We start from the raw sequence: 17,603 nt of genomic DNA, 5'->3' as shown, positions 1-17,603 counted from the left end.
CGTTTTAACCGCAGCAGTTTGCACGACTGTGTCAAGTTGGAATCGCATGTGTTTATTTTCCAATTCTGTCGAGCATGGACCATCATGCAGACAAATGAACATGTTCCAGCAATCAGCAATGATTGGGAGTTGTAAACAACGGTCAATTGATTAAGTTGGAAATGCAATCCGATTACTTGTAGAAGTAACACTATATTGACAGACACTTGTGTCGGTTTTTTATTTAACTTCAGAGTGAATTACTAATTCTAATTTGAGTTTTCTTCCTTTCAGATTCGCGTTCAGTGCTTTTTATACACTTTTCACCCAGCTTCTGATTAGTTTGAGTAATTTTTTCTTCAGAAACAAAATGAAATTTAATGATTTTTTTTTCCATTTTAAATTTTTCCAGCACTGATCGTTAGCCTGGGTTAGAAAACTTTGTGTGCGATTGACATTGCATGCCTTCACCTCAGGTAGAAGAGCTCTACTGCCAGCTGGCTGCCACAAACATCAATATTTATCTGTTACGTTCACGCAAAATGTACACCCGCGCCTCCTGCCCCGTCCTTTTGACGTGGACCGTCAATAATTTCAACCTCACAGGTGCTGGCTGTACTTTAGCATTATTTCTCAATAACTGTGTTCGCTTGCTGATCGTAATCTTTCCCGGTCAGTTGACTAGTCTGTGATTTAAATTTCAAAGTTCTTTTAATTAAATAAGTTTGCCTGTCAGGTCAAAGTAGCAATGTTACGCATTGAACGCGCCATTGAAACTCAATGTATCGTAATCTCAAGCGACTTGCCTCTGCAACTATTGAACATACTAATGCCTACGTAGTAGTATTGTTGTCCGAGGTGTAAGTCTGTCCAAAATTGAGTGTAAAAACTTACCAGCGCTTGTTCTTTGTTAGACTACTTGCCAATTAATCGATTGTTTATGTTGAAGCATGGTGTCTCTAAAACAGTGGTTTCCAATATTTGTTTTGGTTGCTGACTCTTATATTGATTTTAAATTAGGCCTACCATATTTTCAACACCCAAAAAGAGGACATTTTTTGCCGGCAAGTAAAACTAAAGTAGAATTGTTACGTTTGATGTTTTACATTTCCTTGGTAGTGGCAGGCAAAAGTTACAAAAACAACACATCAAATTTATTTTTCAGATTCAGCCCATGAATACTTCGCGGTTCCCTTAACTTTTGCCAATAAGGAATGGTCATTTTTAACGAAATCGTGAAATTGTTTACACGAAATATCATTGAAATTATATACAACCGTCAAGATGCTCGAAGCTGATCCAACTAATAGGCTGTCTCTTTCTTTGCACCATTGTGGCTGCATCAAAGAAAAAATGCGTTCAACATTTGCATTATGGGCCATAATGCTAAAGTAAAATTGGGCGATTTTTAAGAGTTCACTAAACATTTCTTCGCTTCTGCAATGCAGGAAATATTCTGTCCATTTTTCATGTGCAATCATTTTAGAAAATGCAGTTGCATCAGTTTTATGCCGCCTTTGCACAAATTTACACAAGCCTTGGTACTGGTCGAACAGTTTAGCATCATCAATGTCAACATTTTTCTCGGCCAGATAATTTACACATGGCTCAACGTTAGCCCATTCTTTGGCGTTGGACAGAAGTATCCAATCAAAACATTTGAATTCAGCAAATGAATTGGTCCATTCATCCAAGTAGGCAACACAAGAATCGTACAATAAAGATACATCTGACATGAACAAATCACATTCCCGATCTTTTCCCTCTTCTCTGAATTTTGTCAGTGTTGATTTTACTTGAATCGATACAAACATTTGTCTTTTCCTGTCAAGAATGGTTGTCTTTACAGAGTTAAGACTAGCTACAACTTCAACAAGAGATATCTTTGATTTCTCGATGTTTTGAACTTGTTCATGAAAAACAGCCACAAAGGAGTGCATGTGTCTCAAATAATGTTCACCCAATGAATTTTCAAAAAAATGTTTTAGAACAATAGGTGGCTTGTCAATGGATAAGAAATACGACTTTAAAGCTGGATACATTTGGAGCATTCTAGACAGGCTAGGATAAAGTGAAAGCCATCTGGTTACGCTGTGGGAAAGAAGTTTCTTGTACTCTATATCCACAAACAGACAGAAATCTTTCAACTCTTCTGTCCGAACAGTATAGATAGAAAAATGTTGGTAGGTTTTGTAGATAATACTTTCAACATCAAGACTGATCTGATTTGCACCATGGTGTAAACAGTTATTCAAAATGTGTGCTGGGCAACCAACACCAACTAAAGAAGGTACGTCATTTTTCATATGAGTAAAAACGTTGTTACCTTTCCTTCGGCGCAGACCTCCAAAATTGGTGTTGCAGTTGTCACCAGTAAACGAAATGCATTTGTTAAACAGCTTTGTTTTCTTCAGTGTTTCTTTAATTTCATTTGCAATAGTCAAGGAAGTTTCATTTTTAGTGCTTCTGACATCAAGTAATTTAGACTGCAGACCTCCATTTTTCCAGTCAAAATATTGTATAACTGGCATCCAGGCCGGATAGCGACTGTCAAAACAGCGACTGTCATAATGGCGACTTCATAATAGCGACGTAATGAAGTGAGCGACTGTCAAAACAGCGACTGTCATAATGGCGACTGCATTAAAACAGCGACTGTTGACTTAACACTTTAAACCGAACCAAACCGAACCCAGCTACTACAAGGCAGAGACCTGACTCAGCGAATGAAAAGATACGTGACAATGAACACACGAATCACTGTTGTACAGCAAAATCGAGGCCAGTATGATCTGCGGCAGTTCCTTCGAGCCCTTGCTCACAATTTAGAAATAAACGTGGCTTGATTTTTATTGCAAGACTTTTGGTTGTTTTAAAGTCCCTTTTGGTTTCAATCTTTTTCTAGACCCTGAATTTTATTGCAAGGCTTGACGACTTTCTGTTGTTTGGCTTGACTAGCCTATTTCTTTTTAAATCATGTGACTTCTATGGATAGTCCAAATAAAATGTTGTTTTAAAGTCCCTTTTGGTTTCAATCTTTCACTACGCAGTGTTTGCCTATTTGTGCGTGCATACGTGTGTAGAGAGGTGTGGGGGATGGAAGGTATGTGTGGAGGGGGTGAAAGAGTGCGTGTGCGCGTAAGCCTTGGATTTAATAAAAGAAGTGAGGTCGCTGTTGTGGCAGTCGCTGTTTTTGATGAATCGCTGTCGTGTAGTCGCTCTATTGACAGTCGCTGTTTTTAATGAATCGCTGTCGTGTAGTCGCTCTATTGACAGTCGCTGTTTTAAATGAATCGCTGTCGTGTAGTCGCTCTATTGACAGTCGCTGTTCTGACAGTCGCTATTTGGAACCCGAGCCTGTATAACTATAGGAAAAAGTTTGGTAGATTTGTGATTACTGCCATCAGTGGCTACTCCGAGCTACTTGATTTCATGTTCTTCTATATCATTTAGCACATACTGAACAGACGTGGGAGCAAGTACATTATTTACGATTGCTTCAATCTTGGTGCGAGCACAAGAGTACCTTTTTGCAGTGCTGGAATCTGGAAATATCTTAGCCATCAAAGTAGAGGTGCAGTCGTTAGATTTATAGCTATAATGGTGTTTCACTGTATGAAATGCCATGGTGGCTTCGGCGGCTGCAACTTCGTTTCCTGACTTTGTGCCAACTTTGCTAAAATAGTCGGTCACTTTAGAATTAGATGAAGATGAGGCTTCATTTTCCCCTCTGATAGCCTGCTTATGCTTTGTGGTTTTAATATGGTCATCGAGGCTAACACTACCTTTGTTTGCCACAGAAATAAACGTGCCATATCCACAAGTAATGCATTCAGCTTCGAAGTTACTACGTCCTTTTCTGAAACAAGGATACTTCTGGCGTAGCTCATCAGTAAACAGAGTTTTCCTCTTCGGCATTATAATTTATACCTTGTTTTGCTTTATGGTTGTCTAAATGTAAAGAATAATAAAGAAAAATGAAAGCATCTGCTGAGAACTACCTGTTTGCTATAGCCTAACTAGACAAGCTTCTGTAAGAAATAAGAACATAGTCTACCATACAGTAACACCAATAGTGGGCTAGGCCTACAAAATTCACACCTTTGCTTTATTAATGGGCCTTTTTGCATGTAGGGTTATGTTGCAATTTTTCTGGCGCAAGTTTGAACTTAACAGACCCCAAGTTCGAACTTACACAACATGCGCGCATGTAAAACTACGAACTTGTCGAGACGACTAGCCGTAGCCTAGTTTCGTTACGGTCTGTTAAGTTCGAACTTACGCCAGATCCTCGCATGTAAAAAGGCCCGGATGTTGCAGAGGACGTGAAACAATGCTTGCAATAACAATCAAGAAGGTAGGGCAATTTGTTGGAAACCCTTTTTTAAACCAGCAATTCAGCATGTTTTTCATGGCTACAGTATTTTTTTGGAAATAAATACATCGTCTGGCCTAAAAGTTTTGAAAGTAGCCTATAAGCAACTAACTCGAAATGCGAAAAAAGAGGACATTTGGGCATTTTTGAGCGTCCTCGGAGGACCATTCACTTTTTTTGAAAAAAGAGGACAAATCCTCCTAAAAGAGGACATATGGTAGCCCTATTTTAAATATCTTGTTAGCTAGCCAACAAGATCAATCAAAATGCCTTGTTAAAGTACATAGTTTATTTGCAATCACATCTACCCAAATGAGACAGCTGGCTTTGCAACGCCATGGCCAACTTTGAAATCCGTTGTTAAATAATTAATCGACAACGCAAATCTCATGTCATCATCGGCTTTCATTGTGTTTCCTGCTTTTGTCTTGATATATGGAGAAGGGGTGAAAACCACTCTAGTAGATATTATGAGACAGTACGCTATGTACGGCTAATAGCTTTCGTACTAGAGCACAAGAACTCAGCGAGTGGCTTTTCTTGAACAAGATCACGCGTAAATGAATCATTGTTGTGATCTAGTAATTGCAATTCATTGGTAAATCTAATATCTAAAAATTAGATCTAAAAACGCGGAAAGTGTGTTTCCTGTAACTGTCTTTCAAACTTAGGAAAGTGCGTGTTGTTAAAATTCCACCTCAAGGAACAAAGTGCTCTACAATACAACTTCTCAGCTCCTGCTGATGATAGACCCTGACGAGTATTAGTAGACCCGTTCAGTTGTTGCTGATACGGGCTAAAAAGCTATAACAATATCACACATATCTGTCGTGACACCCAGAAAATTTCTCAGAGAGTCACAGCCTCCAAGTTGGAAACCACGACACATAGTTTTATTATTTGCTTGTTGTTTTTGTTGGAATGATTTTGTGGCCTTGTTTATTTTAACGGAGTTATTTGAAGTTGATTTCTTAAATAACCCGAGGCTGTTGATTCAGAAAGATTTCAACCTGTGTAAAGTTGGATATTTTGGCTTGGCTAAAATATCCTGAAAGAAATGATGAATGTTGTATTTCACGTTTTATGAACGTAGTGCTTATTAATACGAATATAAATTAATACGAATTTCTAAAAATGACTAGTTTTGCGCTGGAATATTTTTTATGAATTGTTCATGCTGATAAATCAAATAGCATGGACGTCTGCAGACGTTGAATCTCTTGAAAGGAGGGCTGATTGGTTGGCTGGTGCTCCTTCTGAGCTACCTTCAAGTCGTCCACCGATCTCTAATTTGTCGATCTGTATTGACACACTGTACTTCTGTGGGAAGATTATCAAGTTCAACTTGACACGTTGTACTGTTAAATACGTTTTCGACATCCGGTGGAAAGCAAATTTTCAATCGCGGCCATACGACGACCATAACATTCTTAAATAATTTTTAAAACATCCTCAAAGTAAACACCTTCCTTTACTCGAGCGTTAAGTTAGTGTCTGCTGATTGTGAGGTAGATGGCGTCGCATACCTTACAGTATATGGTCCTGTTAGATGGATCAGTTCATAACCAGTGTTTGCATTTCTTCACCGTTCATTCTGTTGGTGGTTTCATGTATGCCCATTACCCACCCAACAGAGGATATGCTGTTGGCTCATCAGCATAGTTGTTTCCCACCCAACAGAGGGTATGCTTTGGGCTCATCAGTATAGTTGTTAAAGTGGCAAAAATGTTCTCTTTCTATGTTTGTGCACGTGCCACTAACCTGGAAGCAACCGTGTTTACCTGTAACTTTCAAATATCTTACCACAGCGCTGGCAGATGAGTCAATGCATGGGATGGACAATGCCATTCGCACCATCAGAACAATTGATGATGTCTCACCGTTCCCATTCAAGCATGACCAAGGTGAATAGCTTTACGTCATCGTGTCTATAAACGTTGCATGCTTACGTTTGGACGATATAGTACTCTATATGTTTTACTGATCATTACAACAGCGCAGTGAATGGTAATACAGTAACAGTATAACGTAATGATGATAAAGCTGACTCCAGGATCATTTCGGGCGTGATCTTGTAAAGCAGGGCTACCACCTACATAAATCAACAGTTTTACAATCATATGGGCCAATAAACGGCAATGCCAAATCGAATGAAATAGCCTAGAAATTTAACATTGGTTTTAATGATCTATCGATTTAATGAAAACGTTATTTTAACCACTAAATATGCAACATTCCTTCCAATGTCCATCTTGCAGTAGAAGCTTTACCGCACGGATAGGCCTCATCAGCCGCCTCGGCACTCATGTAGCCTACACTGACCAAAGCACACACTAAAAAAAGCTTGATCTCAGTCTCATTGGCCATCTTCGGAGACGAAGGGCGAACAATCGAACATCATGCAGCATTCGGTTATGAAAGGGTCTAAATTTAATCAGAGTTTGGCTTCGCAAACGTTTGCATCAAAGTGTGACGTTTCATCATCAGAAACAAGGAATGAATAAGATGGATGTCGGTGACCGATCAATGTGTCTCATTGAGCTGCACCAATTGACATGAACATTGAACAGCTTTCGATTAGTTTTAAGGTCAGAGAATAAACGGACAAGAATGATTCCGTTTGAACAAAAATTGAATAAAAATCAACCTTTACCCGCACTTCCGCATGTTAACCCATTAAAAGCCGCCACAAGTTCCCGTTGCTCTTTTTAGGAAATATTTCAGCCACAAAGTTGTATTGTCATAACTTTTGAATTAGTTTAAAAAAATTTGATAATTTTTACTTTTTTGATGCATTTTTTTGTTTGCCTTTTAAAAGGACACCGGCCACATAGTCAAATGTAAATCTCGCGATACCTTAACATAAGAAGGTGTTTGTTTCGGTAGAAATTTGTCAGATCTTACTTGAAGGACGTTTCAAAGTTATTGTATGAACATATTATATTCACGGTAACCATCGGCGTAGCTAGTGGGGGGGTGTCCCCCCCAGTGGGCAGTCTCCCCCTCGGTCGTAAGCTTGTGGCAGTAGAATATTTTTAAACGTAAACGAAAAAGCATAGTCAAAATCTTTTTTGAAATGGATTTGGCTCGTATTCTAATTGCTGGTTCCTACTTCACGCGTTCAGGGGTGTAAAATCATGGTCCACCGCGGGCGGCACAAACCATAGCGATACGCCACTGACAGTCGTCGGCTCCAGCTCGTGTCTGAGCATTGGTTTCGTCATCAAATCGAATTTGGCTTTGGATGGTGATGTCATATATGGCTTTGGAGGCCAGTGTATGATGGAAAAGACGTGGGCAAAAGTCACATTGTATGAGGGGTAAGGATTGTATGGAGGGAGGGACGTGGTAGTTTTAACTTTTCTAGTGTTCGTTTTTCTTGGGCTTTTTGTATCCTTTTTTTCGAAAATTTCCGTGCCTTCCTTAGATCTTTTTCTGCAGAGTAATCTGTCACTAGCAAGGTTTTCCCATGAATCCAGATCAATGTTTGCATGGTTGAGGGAGACTTTCAGCTAATCTTTGTATCTCATTTTTGGTCTTCTGGAGGGGGGTTTCCTGTCTCTAGTTGTCCCTCCTCGTTGTTCCTTCTCATGACATGTCCTGTCCAGCGAAGGCAGTGTTGCAATATGGTGACTTCTGAACTGGGTAACCTAGCGCGATCAAGGATTGCATCTTTGGTGAGACAATCTTCCCAACGAGTGCCTAGCATTTGACCCAGTTTCCTCTGCTGAAAATTTTCAAGACTTTTGATGTAACGGCGGTATAATGTCCAGGTTTCACAAGCATAGAGAAGAGTGGATAGAACGACTGCCCGGAGGACCATAATTTTTGTGCGGATAAATATAGCATGGTTGTTGAAAACACGATGGTTAAGTCTTCCATAGGCATAATGTGCTGCTTTTACACGATGTTCAATATTCTTTGACAGTGTTATAAACAACCAAAAAAATGTGGCCATGTGGCCGGTGTCCTTTTAAAAGGCAACAATAAATATAAAGCAAAATAAACAAATAAAAGAAGCAAAACCTTACACAAATTAGAGTGTAGTAGGAAGCACAATATTACAGAGTGTCAAACTATGAAGAAACATAATTCATATCTATTACCAATAGGCAATAAAACATACATGTTCCTCCTCACTTCACTTTATCGGGCTCTTCTCATTTTTCAACAATTTTCAAACTTTCACAAAATTCAGAAAAAGTACGTTGTTTGCAAATATTTATCAACACCTTCCAAAACAGACCCTAAACAACTACTAGCAAGTCCAAAATGATTCAATCAAAATAAGATGATGCAATACTGATGCATTCAAAACGATGTCCTTTTAAAAGGACACCGGCCATGAATGGGTTAACACAGATGTGAGCGTCTGAGTTGCGCCATCGTTGAGTTACCGATCCTTTCACATTTTATGCTTTTCTTATCCAACAGATGACAATCCAGACTTTGTCACCTTATGGTGCAGATGCATATCCTTGCATGCAGAGCGCCACCAAGTGCGCGTTCGCAATTACCCACAATGCCTCATGGATTACAGCGATTGGAAAGTTCAAGGAAAGTTTTGTGGCGCTGAGCAAAGAGGTCCCGCCACAGCTCAACGGACAGGTTGTTTCTTCAAACCTCAGCTAACCGAATGTGATATTTTACGTTGATTTAACATTGCACAGCAATAGATTAACGTAGAAATGACCACCTGTTGTTCTGTTTTGAAACTATATAAAAACTTCAACTTAGTAAACCTCATGAAGTTACGAAATGGCGATGACGTTAATGTGGCACTGTGCGGTGATAATGGCGCAAGTGGAAAATTCAAGCGAATAGTCGAAGTGAAAAACCACAAGCTTTGCAACAAAACAATAGGAGTTGCAGTTACTCTTGTTATGCTTTTCTATGGAACTTTTGTTTAAATGTATTTTGATGTGCCTTAGTTGGGCGTAGAAAGTCAGTGGGACATCTTCGTAAAGCATATGCCGCTCCGATAGATGATTTTCATTTTCTGTCTGCTGGCATTTGCACAACAATTTAACCTCATAGGGTAATTCATTCAGGAACGATTTCGCTATACTGTACCAAATCGAGCTTGCAAAACTGTAAGTGGCAAAAACATATTAGTGACTCTGCAATAGGGCAACACGTTATCCAGCGATAACGAAGAATGTGCTTTGAACTTTAGACTGGAAATGTTTTTAATTCTTGCTCAAAGCCGTTCCTCGTTCCACCTCACAGTACTAGAAGCAATTGTTATAAAAACTCTCAATCCAATCTTATACCACTAAAAAGAATCTGTCTATGCCTTAAAACTTCTTCGTTAATTTTGAATTATTCTGATCAGCCAAATTCACGTTTCGCTTTTCTTCTGCTATAAATACTTCACATTTTGATTCGTTTTATTCTGACGTTAGCTCCTGAAGAAAGTCAGACAATAACCTGCAGCTTCAAGCTATGAGCAACTTTCTACTCGCAATTTTCAAGTTTTGTACCACCAATCAACTCTTCATACAGTATACTGCAATAATGGCGTCGTTAGCTTATTTAAATAGAAAATATTGTCTTCAAATTATTCAAATGTCTTAACATTATAGCCAGCAATTTACGTCACAGAATATGTGCATTTGCCGTTACCGTGGGAACCGGCTGCAGTGAAGCGTAACATGCCCGCATTGAAGTTCTACCACGACCTGAAGAGTCAAGTCCACACCTTCAACATGGCGTGGGGTCCGTGCTGGGATCCAGCTTGGGCGCAAGTCAGTCACTTCTTTTCAGATTGAACGTTTAGCTTTAAATTGACTTCAACACGTATCCGCTTGCCAGACATTTTCGTCGTCACTTTGTAAAAACAATCTTATAAACTCTTGTCGGTTAATCTGGTATGTGTGCACTGTGCAAGGTCATGAATAAGAATGACGTCATCGTTCGTCGTCGTCTTGGCTCTTCCACGACGTTGCAAAATAACCGTCAAGCTTTTGCGTGAAAAAAGTTTTCAATGCACGTCTGTTCGAAAGCCTTGAACAGTTGTGTACACCGAACACATGTTTCGGAAATCGGAAGTAATGAGACTGATTTGTTAAATACCGATGAGTGTTTGCTGTCGCCATGTACGCCACTTAAGAGTATGGTTTTTACCATTTGCATGTCACCATGCAAATGCTGTTGAAAAGCAGGAAGTAAACCTCGACTGCATACGATCAACGCGAGTTGTGTTGTTGGCCAAGCGTGGCCGCTATCTCTAGACTAGCGATCATTGTCAAGAATTGTGTATAAAAAAATGTCGCTGTTTTTGATTAATATTTTGATAACTTCCCAGGTTAACCTCGCTTTCAATTTGCTGACCAAGACCACGATTGATCCCAGTCCGCAGTTGCCATGGTGGGACAAGTCCCGGATGTTGTTTCACGGGAGCCTCCGCATGACCATGACTAGGTGAGACTTTCATGTGATTTGAATGGATGTTAACATTCGCTGTACGATTATTAGTGATAGCCTCGCAAATAGCAGAAGAATAAGCGCTTTTGATGCCTGTTATCGCCGGTCGTTGTGCAAATGATGTCACTTGTGGCGTGATGTATTAATGCATTTTACTTCTCGGTGTGAAGATGACTTTTATATTTTCCGTCGCATCAGAGTGAATCTTCTCCACCTCGCCTCCCTCGATCCTTACAACACAACCGAGCACATGCACTGGGACTGGAAGAACTTGAAGATGGACTGGTTGCCTGGGCGCTTCACCTTCAAGGTACTGTTGGTGGGCTGGTAACGCTTAATAGCCTCGGGATGCTCCGTTCAAGGTCTCCAACTGCAGATAAAGTTTAAACTGCGATTGCTAAAGTTGTGCTTAACTTTTCTTCAACGTTTCAACCAAAGTATATTCAGCGCAAATTTAAATCACGCACAAAACACGTCAGAACAGTATAAAGTCAGAATGGTAAGTAAAAATCAAGTGAACGGAATTGGATTCTAGATATCAGGTTGTTTCGTTCATACTTGTTGAAGATGAGCAACTATGAATGAATCTTTATGTTTTCTCTATCCAGTGCAAGTCATAAGAAAATGTGTTAGTCACTAGTGAACCTGGAGTTGAATTATCTTGGCCGATTGCTTTATTTTATTGCTATCTTGAAACCTCCTCTGAGCAGTCGTTCCAAGCTTAAATTGGCATCAGTCTCTCTTGGATGATGCATCTATAGTTGTAAACACTTTCGCAACACAGCACGATGAGATCACAATGCAAATCTCCTCTAGTGTGTCTCACCTGGCAACGACTACCTGTCATGGGAAGACTTCCTCAATTGTAATCCTCATCTTGTCAGGGTGATCTGGACATCCACATCCGGAACGCCTCCAAGTATGACGACATTCGCTTCCTCCACCTCCCTTCCTTGATCATGGATGTCACCTTTGATTGGATCTGTCTAGATGGAGCTGATCCTCACAATCATCATGCCGCCGTGCCGTTCTCCCCAGACCATGTTGATGGTAGGTCCGTAGATGGTAATGTCATCATCACGATTATGAGCTTTCAATTTTTTTTTAGATTTGTTGCAATTATTTAAAATAGCAGCAGCATTGATGAAGCTTTTTATTATTGAATTCATTTTTACATCTGGTTATTGTTATTATTGTGTTATTGTTATTGTTATTTTTAGTTATTGTTTGGATTGACTGAAAAAAAAATCAACTATCAAAAACGAAGACGGAAAAAAAACTTTTTTTATGTGAAATCTTTTCTAGTTGCTTTATCAAAACAATTGCAGTAGTTAAACTTTGTTGAGCTGCAACCAGCAGATCATTGAAAAGGTTTAATACGGCCAGGGCTGATGCCAGCATTGAGGGATTCCCTTGCTTTTGAAATGATTCGTTGAACAGTTTATGTGCAGTTCTCTGTTTGGGCGCATTATATTTGAGTCTCCGCTTTCTGCGTGCGGGGTGGGGGGCTTTGGCCATGGCATCCACCAAGTGAAGCTGATGTGTGGTCACGTGGCTGCATGATCATGCTTCCTCGTAAAGTTGCTTGATGTTATTGCAAACCATGTGCTATATGCTGACTGATTCAGACTTGTTACTCTTCTTCCAGCTGCTGATCTTCCTTCTCATGATTCCTATTCCTCCTTCCGATCCCGCAACATCGATCTCTCCATCAGTCTCGACACCACCACTGCGGATGATGCAGCAAATGACAAACCAGAGATCCTTCTCTACAGGTACTACTACGTCACGTGATACTCATCACGTGATCTAATGAGGTCATCATCGAAGGGAATCGGAGCGTAAAATGCTGTAACTGCGATTCTAGAATCAAATAGAACAAATTGATATATTCGGACTTGAATGCGTTAGGGTCATAATGTGGCATAAAGAAACTTTTTATTTGTGTTTTTGAGTCCAGGGCGGGTCTGTACAAGAGCTGGGAGCAACATTTATTATAAAACTTAAAAAATCACGTGATACCAACTGACGTCAAACCCTCTTTGTTACGTATAAAAGCTAAACGTGGTGACTTTCCATTTGCGTCAGTACGTAGTTATCACACATTGTTCGTTCACTCGCCGCTCCAGAGTGCTCGAAGTACAGAAACAGTGAGGAACGTCTAATATTTTACATCAACACCAACCACCTAATACGTAATATTAATGTCCTGTTTTCTGGCAGCACCACCTTGCGATGGCTTGGGAACTTCTGGTACGCAGTGAACGCAGTGACTCGACCGATATGCAAAGGCGCCATCTTTGGACATGTGATTCCACCAAAGCTGAAGCTGAGCCGACACTACAGAAACGTCAAACTGGCCTTTCATTTCCCTCAGTTGAAGGTTTAAGTTTTTTCATATTGATTTTACGTATCTGCCATGTGAATGTGTTATTCATTTTTGTCCGGTATTGATTTAAAATGTTTACAGCAATAATTGTAAAAATGTGGTTTGACCGACGCAGGACAACTGCCCTGGTTGAAACGGATTCTCTTAAGCCTTAAGCTGTTTGAGCACTGGAGAGATTCTTGACAGGTGACGTGATTATTGTCACTACACTCCATCAGATGACTTTAGTGGGGTTGATTGAAACATTTTATTGACCGATGGCTATCTTCAACCAGGCGTGTTACTGGTCATCCTACACCCAGCAGCTTGGTGTGGAACTCGTATGTGGCGCTGGTAAGGTATCGTCGCACTTCCGACTCCGCATTGTTCCGTTCGAAGGGAGACTGACACGTAGGAGCATGGGGGAGTGGTCAGTCGTCAGCACCAACTTCGTCGTCAAGGACGCAAAGGTCTGGGACTTATTTGTAACTGACCGAAATAAAAATACTGTTTAAAGTGATAACTCAGTTTTGAAAACCTTTCTGATCGTTTTTTTAAAATAATAAACTTTGTGTGACCGCCCTGGCATTCTATCTTGGACTGATTACGGAAGCTCGACAAAAGATTTGTTTTATACAAAACCTGAATACAAATACAGTATATGACGATGAGAACTTGTGTTCATTGGACGTGTAGACTCCTTTCATTAACTTGATGCTGTTATCGTTGGCCATTAGATCTATCTTTTGAAACGTCAAGAAATTGAAGACCTGGCGCAGTCACCTTCCACTAGATCCCTTGGCGTGGAGAGGAACTTCGTCCTGAGCCTGTCGAAGATGTCCTACCATCGCTCCAGTGTCGACCAGGATGCCGGCAAAGGGGCAACCACCAAAGGTGGGCTCAACATTGGCGGTTTTTTATTAATCAATTACAACAAAGCAGCTGAAATTATCAATTTATTGCTCCATGACTCGGCTTCTGCTGCTTCGACTTGTTCTTGTTTAGACAACGATTTTATCAATGTTCTGCTTTGCGTTGATTAAACGTTTTTCAACATGTCTATTGTCTAAGCAATAACGTTTTTTAAACACAACTCTCAAATGCAGGGACCCCGGCACGTCGCAAGACAAACGAATTTGTTGAATCAAAACAATGGAAGAAACCTCAAAAGAAAGTGTCTTCCCCCACCAAGAAGCCCCAGAACAGGTTTGCCTGCATGTGATGTTGTGCGATTGTTATCCTGGCAGCAAAATCCGTCGCTTTTTACATTGATTCAGTGTCTACATTAAATTAATGTAAAAATGACGGATTTTATTGTCAGCGTCATGGCCAAAATGTTTTCCAAATTGAACATGTTGAAAGGTGCAATACCAAACGATTGCGTCATGCATCGCACCACGCAGTCCATTGCATAGTTGTTAGACGCAAATTAACTTTCTTGTTTACCCAGCCAAACCCTGGTGGTCCATGACCTGCGCGCCATGTGGACGACCGACAACAGAGACGTCGGCTACGGTTTGTACGAGGGCTACAGCAAGGCTGCAGTCATGAGACGCAACCTGAGCACTAAGATACTGAGCAAGTTCAGAGTCGGTACGAACAGAGGTGGGTGTCTGAAGTAACGTATCCAATTCATTCAATTAATAGTGGCACCGTTGTTTGGTTTAGATTAAGCTGCGGCTGAAAGGGTGGCTTAAAACATCCTGTCTTTTGCTGTTATATCAATCTCTTCTTTAAACTCATCTCTTTGTACTTTGTACTATTTTGCTTCTTCAAAGAGTTCAGAAAGCTGTCGCTCGGCTAATTACTTTAACACGTAAACGTGAGCATATCACTCCTATACTAAAATCCCTGCATTGGCTTCCAGTATTGTATCGTATTCACTTCAAAATATGTCTAACAATTTATAAAGTTTTCCATGGTTTTGCTCCGAACTATCTGGACACTTTGCTTGTTCATTATAAACTTGTCAGAACTTTGCGTTCTCAACATCAAATGCTCTTATGTAATCGTTTCTGTAAGACACAAGTTGGAAATCGCAGCTTTCCAGTTGTTCCTGCCAGTTGCTTGAATTGCTTACCTGTTTGTATAAAAGAAGCTGAAGATTTAAAGGAATTCAAAACTCGCTTGAAAACTTTCTATTTTACTGAACATTATGACTGAAACTACCGTATTATTTATCACCATCGTCATATATACTTGTATACTAGCGCAGAGAGCATAGTTTTTACTGTGGATGTGGCGCTATATAAATATTGTTATTATTGGTTTCTGTCTTACGGATTTAGGCCGGCGCTGTCTTACGGATTTATAAATATGGTTATTATAAATATTTTATTACCAAATGCCTGGTGAACAGTCTCTCTCTGTTTTTATTGTTATTATTATTATCTCGCCATTTAGTCCTCTCTAGTTGTTATATATCTCTTGGTGACTAATCTGTGGTTATCTTGCCCCCTTTTCACTAAATATAATGTTGAATTGGTTGACACATTAGTTGCTTAACAGTTCGTCGTCGTCGTGTGAGCCTTTGGGGCCGAGGGTGTATCCTTTTACCACCCCAGATTCACGATGTTCCCGGACTACACTGGAAGGCTACTAGACAGCAGCCAGTCTTTGGTTTCATCATCCATGACACGCAGACCTTCCACTCCGTTAGGTGGCTTGAACATGGAACAGTCATTGATGATGTGGTCTGCGGTCTGTTCCTCGGCACCACATTCACAGGAGGAGGAAGAGGCCATTCCCCATTGGTGCATGGTTGAGCGGAAAAGCCCGACGCCCGTACGGAGACGGTTGAGGCGCACCCATGCCTGTCTTGGTAGTGTTAGGCCGATGGGGCGTGTGTCGGCGTCGGGGATGAACGAATAGAGTCTGGTGGCGCTTGACTTCCAGCTGTCCAAACCATCGACTTCTCACACTCAAGCCGCAAAGCATGGAGCATCATCAACAACCTCACTGGGCGCTCAGCAAACTCCCCCTGGTCATTGCCCCATTTCTGCTAATGCCATCCCTTCCCAGCTAGTGCAGAACGGGGTGTACAAGACAAAGGACCGCAAGGCATCCCGCCTTGTTGCCAAGGAAGTATCTGCCCTGTGGCGAGTGGAAACACCACCAGAAGAAACAATCTCTGGAGACTTCACTCCAGAGGAATTCGCCACCGCCCTCCGCCTAGTGAAACCACACAAGTCTCCAGGGCTCGATAAGATCTGCCCTGAGCTAGTGCTCCATGCTGGCCATGCCCTAAAGTCCTGGTTACGTAGATTCCTCTCTTCCTGCCTGCACCACCTCACAATTCCAAAAATCTGGAGAAGAGTTTTAGTAGTTGCGATCCCGAAGCCTCACAAGCCACCAGAGGACCCAAGGAGTTATCATCCGATATCCCTCTTCTGTGTTCCTTTCAAGATCCTCGAAAGACTGATCTATGCCCGCGTCAACCCAATCATCGACCCGCTCCTTCCAAAAGAGCAAGCTGGGTTTCGGCGCGGAAAATCCACCGTAGATCAGGTCACACTCTTAACCCAAGACATCGAGGATTGCGTTGAGGCAAAAAAGAAGGCCGGCGCTGTCTTTATAGATCTCACAGCTGCCTATGACACCGTATGGCATCGCGGCCTTACTTGCAAGCTGCTTTGCATGCTTCCTGACCGACATATGGTTCATATGATTATGGAACTTGTCAGGAACCGAAGCTTCACCCTCACCACCGGTAGCTCACGGCGAAGGAGACTGAGACGCCTGAAAAACGGCGTCCCACAGGGATCGGTCCTGGCTCCACTTCTTTTCAACATCTACACCCACGACCTGCCAACTACGGTCTCTGCAAAATACGCTTATACGGACGACCTGGCAATTCTCCACTCCACAAAGTCGTGGGAAAATCTAGAAGACACCTTGAGCAAGGACATGAAAACTCTCTCAGCCTATCTTCAGAACTGGCGACTGAAACTCAGCGAAACCAAAACTGTGGCAGCAGCTTTCCACCTCCACAATCGGGAAGCTGATCGTGAGCTACACGTCCAGAACAACGGAAAATCTCTGTCCTTTTGCCCCGAACCAAGATATCTTGTGGTAACACTGGGTAGATCGCTCACATACCGCCACCATTTGGTGTCACTGCGCAAGAAACTCACATCCCGCGCTGCGCTACTCAAGCGCCTGGCAGGTTCTAGCTGGGGGCGCGAGGGCTGACACTTTGCGTATAGCAGCCTTAGCCCTTGTCTACTCTTCAGCAGAGTACTGTGCACCTGTTGGGTGCCGCAGTGCTCACTGCCACAACATCGACACTGCCATAAATAGCGCCCTGCGCACAGTGACCGGATGCCTGCGTCCCACACCATTGGACAATCTCCCTATTCTCGCTGGCATCCAACCCGCTGAGCTTCGTCGCGAAGAAGCCACTTTGTCCCTCGGTCGACAGGCACTGGAGCCTAACCACCTTCTCCACCACAAGAT

At 41.5% G+C, this 17,603-nt stretch overlaps 1 protein-coding gene across 1 annotated transcript in view; it reads left to right on the top strand.

Annotated features, from left to right (window-relative positions):
* The window catches only part of LOC145785666 (bridge-like lipid transfer protein family member 2), a 38,542-nt gene that overhangs the window by 9,183 nt on the left and 11,756 nt on the right, over positions 1-17,603 (top strand). Inside the window, exons 11-23 of the mRNA XM_082597352.1 lie at positions 456-585; positions 6,163-6,258; positions 8,789-8,962; positions 9,959-10,101; positions 10,662-10,777; positions 10,979-11,090; positions 11,665-11,845; positions 12,429-12,555; positions 13,004-13,163; positions 13,445-13,618; positions 13,886-14,057; positions 14,255-14,354; positions 14,599-14,741. Coding sequence (XP_082453478.1) covers positions 456-585; positions 6,163-6,258; positions 8,789-8,962; positions 9,959-10,101; positions 10,662-10,777; positions 10,979-11,090; positions 11,665-11,845; positions 12,429-12,555; positions 13,004-13,163; positions 13,445-13,618; positions 13,886-14,057; positions 14,255-14,354; positions 14,599-14,741 — 1,828 coding nt within the window. The remainder of the gene's footprint in view (positions 1-455; positions 586-6,162; positions 6,259-8,788; positions 8,963-9,958; positions 10,102-10,661; positions 10,778-10,978; positions 11,091-11,664; positions 11,846-12,428; positions 12,556-13,003; positions 13,164-13,444; positions 13,619-13,885; positions 14,058-14,254; positions 14,355-14,598; positions 14,742-17,603) is intronic.

Source organism: Aplidium turbinatum, chromosome 16, assembly GCF_918807975.1.
Source record: "Aplidium turbinatum chromosome 16, kaAplTurb1.1, whole genome shotgun sequence".
NCBI lineage: Eukaryota > Metazoa > Chordata > Ascidiacea > Aplousobranchia > Polyclinidae > Aplidium > Aplidium turbinatum.
Note: the sequence above shows the minus strand (reverse complement) of the source record. Positions and strands in the feature narration are given on the sequence as shown.